Source organism: Trachypithecus francoisi, unplaced genomic scaffold, assembly GCF_009764315.1.
Source record: "Trachypithecus francoisi isolate TF-2019V2 unplaced genomic scaffold, Tfra_2.0 Contig01579, whole genome shotgun sequence".
In the NCBI taxonomy this organism is placed as follows: Eukaryota; Metazoa; Chordata; class Mammalia; order Primates; family Cercopithecidae; genus Trachypithecus; species Trachypithecus francoisi.
This window is the reverse complement of record NW_022681442.1, coordinates 33,074,277-33,093,429: the sequence shown is the minus strand read 5'-3', so window position 1 is coordinate 33,093,429 and position 19,153 is coordinate 33,074,277. Positions and strand designations below refer to the sequence as shown.

Below are 19,153 nucleotides of genomic sequence, written 5' to 3'. Positions count from 1 at the left end.
GAGTTCTGGATCTTGTCATTTGTTCCTTGGTCATCCTGCCTCTAATCTTTTCCTCTTCTAGTCCATCCTTCACACTGCTGCTATTTGTTAACTTGACAAATCCCTCTCCAGCCTTCAGTGGTTCCCTATTGCCAGCAGCAGTACTCAATTATTCGTGCTCAGAGAGGTCTGTTTGATCAGCTGGCAGATGTGCTACAAGCAACTTGTTTCAGATACTATTGAAAATAGTGATTTGGGAATAATTTACTTCAAAATAAAAAGAGTGGATTCAAAGTTGTCATAATATTTCACCCAAATTCTGAAATGTTTCCTTAACTGCGAAAAAAAAGCTAAGGAGCTAGTAATTGCGTGCAACCCATAGTCTATTTTATCCATTTGTCCATGAGAGTATTTTAGACATGATAAAATAAAGTTGAGAACCACTGAACCACAGGACAAGATGCTAACTGCTTTATTTAACTTGTTATCTTAGACTTTCACAACCACCCCTTAGCTACCACTTCCCCCATTCCTCCCCTGTGGGAGGAAGATCTATGGTTCACTATAAAGAAAGGACTCCTACTTTTCAACTACACGAAGTAACAAGTTTTTTACTGATTACCTTTCCCCTACACACTGCTCATCCACATTGTCTGACTTTTTTTTCAAGCCTATTTCAAATGTTATTTCCTCTGTGAAACTTTCCTCAAACCCTCAAAAAGTTATTATTCTCTCCCCTGGGTTCCAAAGTTCTTTGAACCTACCTCTGACCTTGACCTTATTATACTGAATTGTAATTTTCTATTTTTTTTTCCTTTTTGCGTGCCCTATAGAATGCTTGACAATTACTTTGCTTATAAAATACTTACAAATAAATGAGAGAGATAATATTTCACTGATGAGAAAGCTAAGTTTCAGAGAAGATACCTCAGTATCACAAGGGCAAACACCAAATCCTCACAGTTCCAGTTTAGGGCTCTGTTCACTTTCTAATCGAATTTCCTGTTTGAGGAGACCCACAACTTCTGGTTGGCTAAACTGCCTCCATATTTAACATGTCCTTCTTAGGTTAGACAAGCTGGGCTATTCTGAGCTCAGTCATTCCAGTATCTCATCACATTCCTCTTGATATATTTCTTCTGTCTAATGTACTTCCTGTCAGTTTCATTAATCTTTCTCTGTATAATTTCTTTTTATCATCTCTGTGTTCTGGAGTGCCATCTTTGCCCATTTTCTTTCAGTATCAGATCAATTTTTAATTTGCGGCTTCTGTTTCTGTGACATTTTTAGGATTTAAAATTTGCATTTTCTGCACTTGTTATCTCAACCCACAGAAAAGCAGTTGAACGTAATTGCAACAAAACATAAAATTAAACTAAGAACATACACAAAAAAGACAAAGTCACTGGGGAGGCAAGGACATTATGATCATATGCAAGAAAATGGGAAATAAAAGTTTCACAGAGTCCCAAAGCAATGACAACGTTCAAGGATAAGTGCTAGTAGAGAGACTGGAAAGTAGCCACTTGCACATAAATTACTCTTCCTTTCTTTCCCTTTCTTTCTGTGACTAACCAACCCCTACCCACTTACAAGTCATAGGCTCCAGTAGCCTCACTGGTAATTTTACTCTTGCTTAGGACAAACCCTATAGTCCTCCCACTTACATGTTGAAACACTGCATGGTCATCCTAAGTTGCCCCTTCCTCCTGATGAGGCTTTTTGCCCCAAACAGCAAGTTGCTCCCAGGGCCATTCCTCCAAATGTCCATGGGTAGCACATACCTTCTTCACATTGTCATTGCCTTGCATATTGCAGGACCTTACTAAACACTGACCAAGAGCCTGTGCATATGAAACATATGAATGGAATCCAGTAGATCAATGCAAATAACACTAAAAAGTCTTGTCCTCTTCCACTACCACTTGCCTAATATCATGATAACCAACTTCATTCATTCATTCAACTCTCTCTTCATACATCCATTCAATTCATTCAACCCTCACTTCCAGGACACTCACCCTAGCTTATTAATTGATGGTGGGGTCAAATTGATGTTCTTTCACCAAGAACATTCATTCAGTATTCTCCTTTGAAAGCCTTCCTAATCCTGGGTGGTTAGGAATATAAATATTACATGGATTATAAAATAAATAGTTGATAAGTGTGGGTGATACTGAATAGTGTAATGGATAAGAGTGCAGGTTCTAGAGTCCAATAAGCCTCAGTTTGAATTCAAATTTTACTACTTGAAAAGCTCTGTGGACTTGAGCACATCACTGGTTTATTTAATAGATTAATAATATATAGTGCACTCAATAAACAGCATTTATAACCCTAAAGGTAATACAATTATTAAATTTCTGTAAGTTAATGATGCATTTTTCATAATTCAATGCTTTTGAAATCAGGATATTATTCAAAATCAATATCAAATGAAACTTGCCTGCTGTTTAGCCTCTTCCTTCCCAGTTATTATTAAATTAATGGTGAATTTTCTAATATTTGTTCTAAGATTCAAGGAAATATTTGTATCTAAGAATCAAGGAAATTAAGGTTCATGGAATGACAATGACTAAAACTTTGGTGTTCTTTGACAGTAAACATACCTTTCAGGTCAGACTCCCCAACTATAATATTGTTCATGTCTTGTATATGAAGGCAAAGAGTCAAAATTTCCCTTAGGTCATATTCTCCCATTTGCAGATGCACAGCCAAGTGGGGTCACAGAGGCTAATTTACCAAGAAGTTCATGGAGCTTAAATTTCCAGCTCCCTGCTTTCACAGGCATCTAACAATATCCTAAGAAGGGCCCTGCTAATGTGTTCATATGGTCAAATATTTACATAATTTGCAGATTTCCTTGTTTTATTTTCCTTATAAAGGTCCCCATTGTATAAATGTCAGGCCCCATAAAACTCAGAATCACTCATTGATGTTATCCCGAGGTATTAATGTGGTACAGTTTGTATTTGAGGTTCCGTGCCTTCTGAGTACAGGTGACCCTTAAATGACATGGGTTTGAACTGCGAGAGTTCACTTATACATTAATTTATTTCAATGAAAATTATATTGGGTGCACCTGCCTCTCTTTTCTGCCCTTCCACCTCCTCCACCTCTTCTGCCTCTGCCATTCCTGAGACAGCAAGAGCAATGCTTCCTCTTTCTCCTCCTCCTTAGCCTACTCGATGTGAAGACAAAGAGGATAAAGACCTTTATGATGATGATGATCTGCTTCCACTTAATAAATAGTAAATATATTTTCTCTTCCTTATAATTTCATTTTCTTTCTTTTTATTCCTTTTTTCTTTCTTTTTTTTTCTTTTTTTTTGGAAACAGGGTCTTGTTTTGTTGCCCAGTTTGGAGTACAGTGGCAGGATCCTAGCTCACTGCAGCCTCAACCTCCCTGGGCTCAAGCAATCCTCCCACCTCAGCCTCCCAAGCATCTGGTATCACAGGCATGTGATACCATGCCCAGCTAATTTTTGTTTTTTTTGTGTGTGTGTAGATACAGGGTTTTGACATGTTACCCAGTTTGGTCTCAAACTCCTGGTTCAAATGATCCACCTGCTTTGGACTCCCAAAGTGCTGGGATTACAGGTGTGAGCTGCCATGCCCAGCCCATGATTTTCTTAATAACATTTTCTTTCTTTTAGCTTACTTTATTATGAAAATACAGTAGATAATACAGATAACAGACAAAATATGTTTATCAGTTAGACTTATGTTATATTATCAGTAAGTCTTCTGTTATGTTATCAGTAAGGCTTCTGGTCAACAGCAGGCTATTAGCAGTTAAGTTTTGGTGGAGTCAAAAGCTATAAATGAATTTTCGACTATGCAAGAAGGTCAGCGCCCCTAACCCTTATGTTACTCAAGGACCAATTGTATTTCCTTGGCCTGTGTTTCTCTTCCCCTCCATCAAAACCTGCTCTTGGGAAAGGATCTTCTATTTGCCTTTAAAGCCTTAGTGTGAATTTAAGCCAGTGTGGTCTACCTCTTCCCAGATTGTTTACATTCTTCATCATCATCCTAATGTAGAATGAAAGATTGTTCACTCAAATGAAATGTCTGAAACAGACTGAAATATTATTTGGGGCCACAAAAAGATTTTTCCATCACTCCTAAACATATACACTGAAGATACTTTCCTACTATGTCTATATGTAGGCATAGCTCATAGGGCTGTCTTAACTGATTTCCATCTATTCAACACTACCACAAAGTTAGCAGCAGATAAGGTTCTTCTGCAGTGTAAACAATGGAGACAGCACATATAAATGTGAATGAGATAAGACATTACTTCTTTTGTCCTTCAGGTGCTTTATTCTGCTCATTCACCTGTCCCTCGCTTTGTGCATCCTTCCCTCCAACATGCATTGAGCACCTGCTAAGTGATGGGCACTGGGACATTGAAATAAGCGTCAATATTCCCGAACGAATGAGGGAATTAATGAATGCATCAAGCAAACACTGATTTTTGTGGTGATACTATGGTTCTGTCTCTAGTTTTCATTTTCCAGTTTTCTTCATTAGAGAAGACTAATATTGTCATTGTCCTCATGTTTCCTTTAATTGTGCCTCTAGTTATTCTATGGTCCTCAAGAATAATTGAGTTTTTGTTTGTTTGTTTGTTTTGCTCTTTTCTTCTTATTTACTAAGAGGTTCAAATAAGCAGGTAAACTGGAAAGCTGGTTAAAAGCAAGGGTTTCTTTTAAAATCTATTAATTATTTCAAAGAAATTACATGTCCTTCTCCCTTACTTCCATGGTCCTGCAACTACAATATATTGGAAGAAGTGGCATAATGTCACTGCATTTATTGAGACTACAAAAGAGTTGATCTTTATTAAATATAAATAATCATAAGCAATGATAACAAATGAAGGATTATGCTCATATGAAGAACCATACAAACCATTCCTTTATCCATACACGTCTACCACCAGTGGTCCTCTGATCATGCCCCAAGAAGAACTGTATAAATTAGAGACAGTCTAACTTTTAGGTGTTAGCCTCAATGTCATTTTCTCTGAGAGGACTTCCCTGATTTCCTTTCCTTCACAAACTAAGGTGGGTACTTCCCACTATGGACTCCTATAGCATCCTGTAATAGGAATCATAACATCTTATTACTGTTGCTTGCTTAATTATCAGTTTTCCCCACTGGACCATAAGGTCTGTGAAGACAAGCATCACGTCAGTCTTGCTCACCATTTTATTCTCAGGGACCTGGAAAATTCTAAGAATGTTACAAATAGTCAACAAATGAAGGAAGGAAGGGAAGAAAGAAGGAAATGAAGGCAGTTAGAATGACTACTGTAAAGAAGACAGTAAGAAATGCTGTGAGGTATGCAGAAAAGAGAACTCTTATACCTGTTGGTGGGAATGTAAATCAGGACATCCATTATGGAAAACAGTATGGAAGTTCCTCAAAAAGCTAGAAATATAACTACTTGTATGATCCAGTAATCCCAGTACAGGGTATGTATCCAAAAGAAAATAAGTATGCCGAAGAGATATCTACACTCTCATGTTCACTGCAGTACTATTCATAATAGTCAAGTTATGAAATCAACCTAAGTGTCCATCAGCAGATGAATGGAGCCAGGTGTGGTGGCTTAGGTATGTAATCCCTGCACTTTGGGTGGCTGGGGCAGGAGAGTCACTTGAGACCAGAAGTATGAGGCCACCATGGTCAATACAGCAAGACCCTGTCTCTACAAAAAAATGAAAAAATTAGCCAGGTGTGGTAGCGCGGGCCTGTAGTTTCAACTACTTGGGAGGCTGAAGCAGGAGGAGCGCTTGAGCCCAGGAATTCAAGGCTGCAGTGAGCTATAATTGCACTACTGCACTCCAGCCTGGGGAAAAGAACAAGACCCCATCTCAAGAAAAAAAAGAATGGATAAAGAAAACGTGGCATATATATTTGCGGAATACTATAGAGCCATAAAAAAAGAATGAGATCTTGTCATTTGAGGCAACATGAATGAGCCTGGAGGACACTGGGTTAGGTGAAATAAGTGAGGCATAGAAAGATAAATACCACATATGTTCTTGCTCATATGTGAAAGCTAAGAAATTTGATTGCATAAAAGTAGAGAGTAACACTGTTGTTACTAAAGGCTAGGAAGGGTGGGGAGTGGAGATAGAAGAGGCTGGTTAACAAATCCAAAATTACAGCCAGATAAAAGGAATACATTCTAGTGTATGATAGCACTGTAGGGTGATTATAATTAACATAATTTATTGTACATTTTCTAATGGCTAGAAGATTTCGAATGTTCCCAACACAAATAAATGATAAATGTTTGAAGTGATAAATTTGTGAATTATCCTGATTTTTTTTTTTTTTTTTTTTGAGACAGATCTCGCTCTGTTGCCCAAGCTGGAGTGCAATGGCGTGGTCTCGGCTCACTGCAACCTCTGCCTCCAGGGTTCAAGGGATTCTCCTGCCTCAGCCTCCTGAGTAGCTGGGATTACATATGCCTACCACCATGCCTGGCTGATTTTTGTATTTTTAGTAGAGATGGGGTTTCGCCATGTTGGCCAGACTGGTCTCAAACTCCTGACCTCAGGTGATCTGCCTGCTTAGCCTCCCAAAGTTCTGGGATTACAGGCGTGAGCCACCGTGCCCGGCCAAGTTATCCTGGTTTGATCATTACACATTGTATACATGTATTGCAATATCACTCTGTATCCCATAAGTATGTATAATTATTATATGTCAATTAAAAATAACTTTAGGAAAAAGGAAGGGAGGAAGGAAGAAATTTTTCAAATATTGGGGGAGCTAATTGTTGAGTTTATTTAGTATTCAAAATGCAATAATATGGACAGTACTTTTGGAAACACTTCCTTTATGACTGGGATTTCACCGACTCCTTTCTGTGCTTATTGAATTACTGAAAATAATATCAAAAAGTGTTATTTCCTCTTCTGATTCCTCTAGGAGATGAAGACACAAATCAGAGTCCAAATGACTTCAGCCAAAGTGGTTCTTCTTGGTTCTTAAGTCATTGTTTTGGAGTCAGCCCAGCTATCCAGACTATACCATCTGCACTGTGTCCTAAACTTTCTCACTTTCCCATCTGACTCTTCCTTGTATTTTTAGATTATCAACTCTTTCCTTTGACTCATCTCCCAATGTACACATGATCATCATCATTCTAATGAAAGGGAAAGAGTGTGTGGATCATCCAAAGGGGTGAGTTGTCCACCCATTGCTCAAACGTATCTCTATTTGGCTTTCAGATGCATCATGTAGATTTTCATATAACCAGATAATTCACCCACTGCTCAGAAAACTGAGAATTCTTCTCTAAGTGGCAGTCCAAATTTGCAAACCACAGCTGTTTTTAGCAATTGAGTCATTGTCTTTCAAGTGCCAAAAATATCACCTATCATATTCCCCAGAGTTCAAAAAAAGAGGAAAGAGGAGAAAAAGCAAAGAACAAGTTGAAGATAACGGTAATGTAAAGCTTCTCTAGTCACAGAAATTATTAAAAATAGCTATAATAACTATAACAACAATAATAATAGCAATAAGAGCTAGCATTCAATAACAATGAACAAAACAGGGCTTTCTCACATGACTTTCCTAATCTACCTAAGAGGGAGGGAGAATAGTATCCTTAGCATCTTCATTTTACAAACAAACAGACAAAATCAGACAAATCAAGCCAGTAAGTGACTGGCCCAAAGCCACACATCTATACTTAAACCAGGCCATCAGACTTCAAATCCTGGGCCTAATACCCTATTCAAACAGCCTTACCAGTGATTTATCAAGCCACTCCCACATGGTACCATTTTGGTGAAAAATCTGCCCCTTTTCTACCACTGTGGGCCTAATGGGGTCCTTAGGACTTCAATTCTACAAAGAGAGAAGAAACAAAGTACACTTCCAGCTTTGGGGTGAAGGTTCCAGGTATATAGACAATAAAACCTTACTTGGAAGGCCAGGCACGGTGGCTCACACTTACAATCCCAGCACTTTGGGAGGCCAAGGCGGGTGGATTGCCTGAGCTCAAGAGTTCAAGACAAGCCTGGGCAACATGGTGAAACCCTTGTCTCTACCAAAAACACAAAAATTAGCCAGTCGTGGTGGCATGTGCCTGTGGTCCCGGCTACCAGGGAAGCTGAGGTGGAAGGATTGCTTGGCCTGGGAGGCTGAGGTTCAGTGAGCTGAGATCCCACCACTGCACTCCAACCTGGGTGACAAAGTGAGACCCATCTCAAAAAAAAAAAAAGACCGGGTGTGGTGGCTCATGCCTGTAATCCCAGCACTTTGGGAGGCCGAGGCGGGCAGATCACGAGGTCAGGAGATCGAAACCATCCTGGCTAACATGGTGAAACCCTGTCTCTACTGAAAATACAAAAAAATTAGCCGGTTGTGGTGGCGGGTACCTATAGTCCCAGCTACTCAGGAGGCTAAGGCAGGAGAATGGTGTGAACACAGGAGGTGGAGCTTGCAGTGATCTGAGATTGTGACACTGCACTCTAGCCGGGGCAACAGAGTGAGACTCTGTCTCAAAAAAAAAAAAAATTAAAAAAACGTGAAACCTAACTTGGCCCATCTTTGAAATGATTTGAGGAACTTGCAAGAAAGTCATTTGGCTAGTGCGTCCTAGTTTGTACTTTGGACCCTAATTCCCAAGAACCCTCCTCCCCACCCACCAGGGACTTCAGGAACAGTCAAAGCAACATCTCAACAATCAAAGTTTGGGGATCCTAGTCTAGTCTCCTAGCTCTCATGTCCCCAGGGAAGGCCAGTGCTCAGCACACCTTGGGTTGTGGTGAGAGAGACTCTCCTCTTGGAGGCCCTAACAACTGGGTCCAGACTGCTTTAGCCAATGAGAAGTCTATCCAGTGGTTCAAATCTCAGGGAATCCATGATCCAGCAACACCTCTAGCATATACACACTTAAGGCAATATCTGGCAAGAGCTTTGTAAAAGAGAATGGGGGGAAAAAAACAGGGAAATGACTTAAAGCCTACTAAATGAAACAGGGAGGATGAAAGTGTGGAAGATCATATTTTCCAAAAATGACTGCAAAAACATTTCTGGTCTTATATGCTTTTCCAGAGTATTGCCACTCCCCCATTGAAAGGAGGAGCTTATTTCTTTTCGCCTTGCAGCTTGGTGGGTCTTTGGGACTACTTCAACGAATAGGATATGGCTAATGTGATGCCATGTGACTTCTGAGGTTAGGTTAGGAAAAGTGATACAGCATCCCTTGTCAGAGATGGGAGTGAACAAGTCTTCTGATGGTCCCAGATACTAACCTTTCAGTAATCCCAGCTTTTACGTCTTTTAGCTCAGGCTTCAGACATCATGGAGCAGAGACAAACCATTCCCTCTGTACTCTTTGAGAATTCCTGACCCATACAATCCTTTGGCTTAATAAATGGCTGTTTTATGCTACTAAGTTTTGGGGTAATTCGTTGCACAGCAAGAGATAATCAGAATAGGAACCCTGGCTTGAGGGGACCCTGGGCATGCTCTCTTTGCAACTGCCAAAAGGTAAGTCCAGACCCTGCTGCGAAGCCTAGCCCTCTCCTGCCAGGTGCTTTCTGTATATAGTCATCTCTCAAGGGTTCCACTTTCCTCCCTGTGACAGCACTTCCCCTTCCCCTTCTAAGTCCATTAGGCTTGTTTCTAAAGATCTGAATACCAATTGTGCACAGAGTTTTAGCTCTTTTCCTGAAGTTTATTGGGCCCAGATAAATCAGGAGGTAAGTTATTTCAGTTTTCAAACTGGTTCATATGGTCAAGGCATATGCAGTGGGGGAGGGTGACGGGAAGTGGGGATAAAGGAAAGAACCTACCTTCCAACACCTTTGTCTTAGTTCTGACCTACAGCCACTTGTTGTACTTAAATAATAACATGAGTGCAGTTAGAACCTTCACTCTCAGTGCCTTGATAGAACTGAATCATTTTACTTCCAACAACAACCCTCTGATCAAACTCAAAACTGGAAAAGCCAAAACTATAGGAACTTGACAATCTTGTACACTATTGTAATATAAACACTTAGAACAGTGTCTAGATATAGTAAGCACTCAATAAACATTTATTGAATGAAGCAATAAACAAATGAATTAATGACGGAAAATTCTTCCCTCCTTCTAGAGGGCAAGATGTAATATCAGATTAGCATAATGTGCTTAGAAAACTACAGTATTCAATAGGTTAACATTCTATTACATTAGGTAATATGTTTTCAATCTGCTGAAAGTAAGTGTTAAAACTTACTTTACCTTGAGGGCAGAGACCATGTCTTATACCACTTTGTATCCCCAGCATCTGACACTTTGCCTTAGGTACTCGCTAAATGCTCAGTGAATATTTTTCACTAAATGAATATCAAATAGGGACTGGTAGAAATATTTCAAATCATTTAGTTCTCCTAGGCTTTACCTAGTGAAAGGCAGTGACAGATAAGGGTGCTGGCCAATGCACCTGATCCCTGGAGGGATCAGATTGGGATGTAGTAGTTCAGAAGTTCTGAGGCTTCTCAGCCTATTGAACTCTTGAGAACAAGAGAATTCCAGATGCTGTTTATAATCTGAGTATGACATTGGGATGAATACAAAAAAGGTGAAGCCTTCCACTTCAGCTCTCAAAACTGATGTTCCTTGATTTCTTCAAATAGGATTTCCTTTCAGAGCTATAAATGAGCTATTCGTTTGTCTATTAATTCATAGAGCTATTCGTTGTTTATTAATTCATCTTGTATTTATTGAGAGCCTACTTATTACAATTTTTTTCCAAAGATTTGTTTAATTCGCTCAAGAAATAGCAAACTATTCAAAGGGTCCCCATTCCCTGGAGAAGAACCTTAACCGGGCAACCAAAGATGATAATATATTGTAGAGGCCCATGACAATTGTAGATGTAAGATCCTCACAATTTAGAATTAACTAATCCAGTATTTCAAAATGTGATCCATAATTGGCATTATGGAAAATCACTTGACAGATTATTAAAAATAGAGACCTCTGGGAGCCACTCCAGCCATATTAAATCAGAACCTCAGGAGTGAAATTAGAAACTTTAGTGAGCACCACTGGTGATTTTGATTGTCCTCAAGTCTGAGAATCACTGACCAAAGGTGTGCTGACAGCACCTACATGCAATTGCTTAATATAATATAGCTTTCCTCTCAACTTTACAAAATTAGGATCTTACTTGGCTAATTCTAAGACACCGAGGAACAGTATAAATATGGCTTAGAATTGCCAGTGCCCCAGACTGGAATTTCACTGAATGAATATAATCATTTTCTCCCTTAAGTAACCTAAAATAAACGCTCCAAAAAAGAAAATATCAGGTAAATCTATTCTTCCCTTACGAAATTCACAGTTTAAAAGCAATTAAAATAGAGATGCTTTAGGTCAGGCACAGTGGCTTACACCTGTAATCCCAGCACTTTGGGCGGCTGAGGCGGGTGGATCACTCGAAGTCAGGAATTCGAGACCAGCTTGGCCAGCATGGTGAAACCACGTCTCTACTAAAAATATAAAAATTGGCTGGGCGTGGCAGCTTATGCCTGTAGTCCCAGCTACTTGGGAGGCTGAGGCAGGTAAATTGCTTGAACCCAGGAGGCAGAGGTTGCAGTGAGCTGAGATCATGCCACTGCACTCCAGCCTGGGCAACAGAGCAAGACTCCATTTCAAAAAAAAAAAAAAAATTAATTAAAAACAATAGAGATGCTTTAAACCTTGATATGGCACACACAGACCCTTTTCAATTTGAAAAACAACAAATGACAGGCAACAATTGTGATGGGGGGCTTGTGACCATGCCCATCTGGACTGTACTATTTTCCTATTTTTCTACCCTGGTTCCCACAGTGCTGAAGCCCAGCTGGGACTTTGTGTCTTTTTCCTTGCCTTACCCCCAGACTTGCTCCTTTTCTTCCCAGGATACTTTTACTCACTTTCTGAATTTTCCTAATCTGGTCAGAGAGTGTGTCTAACAGGCGAGTTTTCAGGAAGTCCATCACCTTGACCACCCGGCCATCAATGTAGCAACTGGAATGAAAATAAAATAAGAATCAGATAAAATCTCAAGCAAAGGACTATAAATACATTTTTCTAGCCGGAGGTCTCTGTTGCCCGAGGAAACAAACCAGGGTTCCACCTGGGCTCTCACATTCTAAAAGGTTTTGACCCTGGGTACTTTTCAAACAAATAATAACCTTTTTATCTTCTCTATTTCCACCGCTATTTGTGGGCTAATACTGTTATTTTTTTCAGCTTTTGTCACATGAAACCCCATTGCTTACTTGACGGAATTGATGGAAATTCCATAATACAAATTGGGTAATGAGGAAAAACTTACTTTTTTTTCTCTTGGGGAAGTAATTTAACACCCATCCCATGCCCATCGCTAATCCCACCTTAAAGTAATAAAGGTATGTGAGAGGTTTGAAATAATACTCAACCATTTTAATAAGTTTTTTTCATACTTTTAAATAAGAAAATAAATACAAAAGCAAAAATCTGACTTAGTGTAGTGAGTGAGTCTCCAGCTCATTCCTGTGGGTGAACACTCTGTAGTCAACCTGCTACCAAAATATGCCGTGGTTGCCTACTACCCCCAGAATGAATGAACAAAGGAATGAATGATGTACAAAGGTGGAAGAGCCCTCTCCTAAAATAGTAACAACTTGATACTCATTGGTTTTTGTTTTGGTTTGGTTTTTCTTAGCTTAAATGAAACATTAAGTTATGTTGACACTATGTTGTAAATATTTGACCAAAACAGGCCCATCCAGCTTTGTGGAGATATCCTTTGTGAGACTCTTTTCTGAAGACTAAGCTAAGGCTGACCCAGGGTTAGGTGACCTTCGTTACCTCAGACCTTCCCTTACCCCCATCTTGGCAAAGTTCTGAATTCCATCAATTTCTAAATGCTTGTGATTCCTGGGTGCCTTTTCCAATCCACTAAGTTATCCTTGGTTGCTGGCTAATGATAAATTATTTCATTTTTAAGAAGCAGCCACCCATCACTACATATTATAGAACTATGTGAAAATTATTTTCAATGTCAACTCGCTATACCAACATGTGATGTATTGGAATGGTTAATTTTTAAATGTTTGTTTTATTGTAAGGCAGGTGCTTTCGTTGAGGTAAGGGTGGTGATCTACCCACTCAGCCTTCCTTTTGGCCTCACTTACCACTTCATGACATTTCCACAGAATCCAGTGCTTAAACCATTGGAATGTTGGAGCAAATTTGGGTTTTAGCCAGAAATATCTGAGTTCAAATTCCAGATCTGGTATTTACTAACTATACGATCTTGGGCAAGTTACGTAGTCTCTACGGGCCTCAGTTTTTTTATTCTTAAATGGGGGATAATATATCTTCTCCTCAGGCTTAACTGAGAATTAATGAGACAACAAACGTAAAGTTCCTGGCATACAGTAGGGACTGAACAACTTTTAGTTCTTTCTAATTGTCAGCTCACAAAGATGGGATTATAAACAATAGGAGACTGATTAAGTTATGTGTAAATATAGAATACTATGATAGTGGAATTTCTGAGTCAGGGGATACATGTAATTGAAAATTTTTGATGGTTACTTATATCAGGAAATAAAATAATAACATGTCCTTTGCCTCATCCCTTGTATAGATGCCAGACTCAGATCCAATAAACATTTATTATGTGCAACACATAGTGCTGGACATATCCATGTCCATTATCCTATCTCATAACCTGCTCATAGTAGTACTTCTTAATTGGCACCTCTGATTTTTGCGAAAAGATCAGATACATGGCATACTACATGGAAGCCAGGCATATTGAGACAGAGTAGTGTTAAAATTAAAAATAATTTAAGCAATGCTAATCTAACACACATTTGAGGAACATGAATACTTGATACTATATTATATGGTGACCAGGAATATAACAAGTAATGCATTTTAATTATTATTTTATTATTTAATCAAATATATTATAGTTTCCTCTTTTCTCAGTTAGTTTCCCAGTAACTACATTAAACATCAATATTTATAATTTTTGTTAGCAACACACATAGTTTAATACTTATTGAGATAAAAATTCCAGAGGTAATTTTTCAGTATGTAGGATTTCCTGTGAAGAACCTCTCTAGCCTACCCCAATCCGTGGCCCATGGTTGAGGGTTCCTTCACTCCTTTCCTCCTTCGTTTTCTCAAGTACCCAGAACCCGGAGTTACAAAACCTTGGTTCAGTCCCTTCTTTAAAGTGGGTTTCAAAAAATCCAAATCTATAGTATTTCACAGGGTTGGTGTACTGATCACATAAGGAAAAATGCTGGGCATGGGACCTGGCATATAAAACCTATTAAATAACCAGATCTACCCTGTTCAGATTACTTAACAGCCCAAGGCAGCAGAAACTTACACTGAAAGGCCATGGATGGGATGCGCAGGGGGAGCATCCCTCTGGAGGAGAGCATGCAACCCGCTGTAGAACTTGGAGTGAGGAAAGTGTAGAGCAGCAAGAACAGACTCTGGATTCCCAGCAGGCATGAGGCAGAGGCATGGATGGAGATGGCTGTGATATGTTGTAAAAATTTGGAGTTTGAAAAGACCTTAGTGGTCAGCTGGCCTAAAGCATGTAAGCTTGATACAATATCCCTTAGAAGTGATTTTCTGGTTCTGCTTGAACATATCCAGGGACAGGAATTCACTGTCATACACTACTAGGACTGTTTCACTGCATCACAGCTCTAATTGATGAAAAGCTCTTCTGACATGGCGCTGAAATCAGATCCCTGTTACCTCCTCTCAATGGCTAACATTCTATCTTCTTGAACCCAGAAATAGTCCAATTGCTCCTTCATGTGATACATGGGAGATGAAATCCACTAACCTTGGCTTAAGCTTTTTAGCCTATTCTTGTCCCCAGTTTTAACCTTACAAGCTGTATCCAATCATTCTCAAGTGGTCTTGGGCTATTCCTATAGGCTGTGAATTGGATTGGAGCAGGAGGAGATACAGGCATGGAAACCAATAAACAAAGCTATCTTATCTCAATAGTGCTGGCAAGAAATGATCTGGGTCTAAATAAGGGAGAGAACAAGAAAAGTGACAGCGAGCAGCCATGAAGGAAGAACAAATAAAGCTTCTGTAGAGGGTAAAAGAGAGGAAGGGAGTCACTGATGACCATGAACATATAAGAGAGATTGCCTTGGAGAACACTGTTGCCAAAGAAATGTAGGTTAGTCATATGGGAATACAATTTGTTAAGAGAGATGAAAGATACTGTCTGACATATCAAAAGTGTACAGAATATCAAGAAAGAACTACATACCAGGTAGCTGGAGATACGAGAAAGAGGTACAGAGAAGTTGAGACAAGAAATGTTGACGTGGGGGTCTTTTTCAGGTTATAAGTAATGGACAAAGCCATGCCTGCAGATGAGCTCTTCAAGAGAATAAGGGAAATTAAAAGAGATGTCAGAGACCCTTTAAAATGCTTCTAAAATATGGCCCTGGGCATTGCCTCTACCTTTGACCCAGCTAAGGACCCTTCCTCCTCTAGCCTGATGATCACAGCATCTTTTTAATAACTTCAGTCTGAGTCCAATTCACATTTGAATGTCAAAGGAATCCTCACATTATACTGAGAAGTTTCAGCAATGTTCATCTGCAACCTTAAACCCACATTTATATTGTACTATGGAAATATGAACTTTGGTCACCCAGAATTCAGCATCGCTTTTAAGAGAGGGGATCATTTAACCATAGGGTATGGCCGGGCGCGGTGGCTCAAGCCTGTAATCCCAGCACTTTGGGAGGCCAAGGCGGGCAGATCATGAGGTCAGGAGCTCGAGATCATCCTGGCTAACATGGTGAAACCCCGTCTCTACTAAAAATACAAAACATTAGCCAGGCATGGTGGCTGGCGCCTGTAGTCGCAGCTACTCGGGAGGCTGAGGCAGGAGAATGGCATGAACCTGGGAGGCGAAGCTTGCAGTGAGCTGAGATCGCGCCACTGCACTCCAGCCTGGGCGACAAAGCAAGACTCTGTCTCAAAACAAAACAAAAACAAACAAACAAACAAAACCCATAGGGTATGAATTTATCAATACCTAAACCTTTTTCTTGGATATTCTTGGACAACTAACTTACTGCACTTACCCATTGTAATGTGAAGCTTCTAAGAAAACATTCAGCATCAGCAATCTGTGGCTATTTGAAAGCTTCTTCCCAGTTATAGAGCTTTGGTTCTCTGATGGTAGTTGCATGTGGTGATAGGTCCAATCTAAATATATCATTTGTATCTGGGCATGAAGGAGGTGGAGTAGTCTGTGGTGACCATTTTGTAAGAATAAATTGCTAAAAATGGTGATAACGGTGATTTCTTTTTTTCTTTTCTTCTCTCTCTCTTTTTTTTTTAAACCTAGCAGAATGGTCTAGAATCACCTAGACTGACACTTTTAGTTAAATCATAGTCATCCTTCAAGCTCTCTTGACATTCAGCATCACTTAAGATCATACCACAAGTGGCCGAGCTGTTCCACTAAAAACCAAAGCCAAAAAAGGCTGTGCAGAAATAACCTTTCTGAGAACTATCACAAAGGCAATGAAGTTGAAACTTGCATATTAACACATGGTCAAAAGGTCTGTCTCGCCCAATGCCAGCAATTTATTCCTGCCTCTAGATTGGCAGCTCACATCAAGCATGTATCCAGGGAAGTGGCAAAGATAGCAGACTATACAAAGTAAAAGGAACCACTTATCAGTGCATTCACCAACTCTCCTGTCCCCCTTAATTTTACATTTAGTTCCAGCACAATACTCTTCATCTTATTTTATTTAGTGTTGTCCTTTATTTTTATTATAAAAGAACTAAATGCTCATTGTAGATGAATTAGAGAATGAACATGAACAAAACAGAAATAGGAAAATGGAAAAGCACCTACAGTATAAGCACAACACCTAGAGAGGCTCATTGCAACATTTTGCTGCATACTCTTCCAATTTTTCATAGTGAATAAACATAAAATTTCCCATAATTAGTTTTTCAATAAACCTGTATTCCAGATCCTATTCAACTAGCATTTAAACTTAAAATTGCTCCAAATGAGACATCCAAGCCCATCCCACGGGGATACTGTCAGAATGATTAGAGACTCCCAGTCAAAGCATCTTACTCTTATTTTAATTTCATTCTGGCCATTTAGAGGTCCTCTGCCAGGGGCAGAGCTCACCTCCTTTCTGTCTCTGTCAGCCAAGTTTTAACCCCATTCCCATCCCACTGACCCCCTTCCTCAGGCCACTAGATTCAGTCTTCAGGATTGTACTATAATTAGCCACTTATGCCCATTAGGCTCTTAAAATATTTAATGAGGAGAGTTTGTTGGCTCCAGGGGCAGCTGGTTTTGTTTACCTGGCCCTTTACTTTAAAAGGAAAAACCTTTGCCCTTTATTATCTGACCCCTTCTTTTATTTCAGGTAATTGCATTAGTGCGGGCTTCCCAATGCTCAGGAATTTCCGGACTTATTTTGCTCCCCGCTAGTTTCAAGAAGGAGGGGCAGTCTGCTCAGAATTCTAACACCCAGCCTGCTGACTGGGCAGGTAATTCCAGAAAATCGGGGCCTTCCCTACTGAAGGGGGAGAAGCTTGGATAATCATTAGAAAAACCCTGTTGACCTATAAAACCTATTCTGCCACCTCGAAGCAAATACTGGAGAAAGGCTGCTTTGAGTATTTAGGCTTTATAAATTGCACTTGCCCCTCCTCCAGAGGCCCTCAGCCTGGGCTCCTGCTGAGCACTTGGCATCAAGCTTTTCTTCTGAGGCTACATTAGTTTTCATCTTCTTTGCAGTGGGTCAGCCTTCCTATCTGTGTTTCAGAACTGCTTTGGGCAGGAAAGCTGAGATGAAATGAACACTGTTACAAAAAAAGTCAACCTCCCTATCCTGTGTTTCAGAACTGCTTTGGGCAGGAAAGCTTAGATGAAATGAACGCTGTTACAAGGAAAGGTTCTACAGAATACAGATGTTTCTTTGGCTTTCTTAAACCAGTTCAAATAATTCCATACGGGAATCATCTAACCTACTAAAGGGACATAGTTCAGTAAGAAAGAGTTTGTACTCTGGAAAAATGGTATAGAAAAATAGTACAGGTAAAGGTCAGAGTTGTGAGCAATACTAAAGGCAAATCATGTCTTTAATGAAAAAATGAGTGCCTGTAAGATTTGATGAGCCAACCGAAGCTCAAGTGCTATGCCAATGGCTCCATTTTCTTCACCTTCTTGCTCTCCTAACTCTTTGCACACTTTGGGTCCTGCGCCTCAAGCCCAGACCCTTTTCCCCATATATCCAGAGTTGTATGTGGAGAGGCACTGAGTGTGGGCAGAGACTCAAATCATCTTGATCCCAGCCGTGTTAAGGAGAGGTGTACAGGAAGCTGGGAAAGGAAAGGGGTACGGAAATCATACGCAGCTCCAGCCATTGGAGTGGGCTCTGGGGAGGGACCTCTGAAAATGTTCAGAATAGTAGCAGGTGATGGCACCAGAATTGTGGGCAGAAGTGGATCCATGTGCTTTTGGTCTGAAACTTACAGAAGTTGTGGCGCCCTCTTTAAGAAGAGGAAATCAAAAGTACAAAACAAGGCTGGGCACAGTGGCTCATGCCTGTGGTCTCAGCAATTTGGGAGACGAAAGTGGAAGGATTTCCTGAGGCCAAGAATTTGAGACCAGCCTGGGCAACATAGCGAGACCCTCATCTCTACAAAAAATAAAAAAATTAGCTGGGCGTAGTGGCACAGGAGGATCACTTGAGCCACAGAATTCGAGGTTACAGTGAGCTATTATGGCACCAGTACTCCAGCCTGAGTGACAGAACGAGACTCTCTTAAAAAAGGAAAAAAAATTAAAAAGCATTTTTTAAACTACAAAACACATAATAGGTACAAAAGTAAATATTTATATCGAATGACAAATCACAGCAAACTCCCAGAAACTTAGAGAATCGAGTTCCTTTCTTCTGAGAGCTCTTCAGGCAATTTCCCAGAAATGTTTACATAATGCTTCCTCATACCAATCTGCCCCCATCCCCTTACTACCTAGAACATCCTACAACTCTCAGCACTCATAGGAATCCATGCAAGAGAGGGGTCTGAAGCTTAATTCATTAGCTTCATGGTAAATTTAAGTTGTGAG

At 39.9% G+C, this 19,153-nt stretch overlaps 1 protein-coding gene across 2 annotated transcripts in view; it reads right to left on the bottom strand.

The window, feature by feature from the left end:
• The window catches only part of HPSE2 (heparanase 2 (inactive)), a 776,827-nt gene that overhangs the window by 166,463 nt on the left and 591,211 nt on the right, over nucleotides 1–19,153 (bottom strand). For both annotated transcript variants that reach the window (XM_033186321.1, XM_033186330.1), the window contains exon 7: nucleotides 11,925–12,018. In XM_033186321.1, the coding sequence (XP_033042212.1) occupies nucleotides 11,925–12,018 (94 nt within the window). The remainder of the gene's footprint in view (nucleotides 1–11,924; nucleotides 12,019–19,153) is intronic.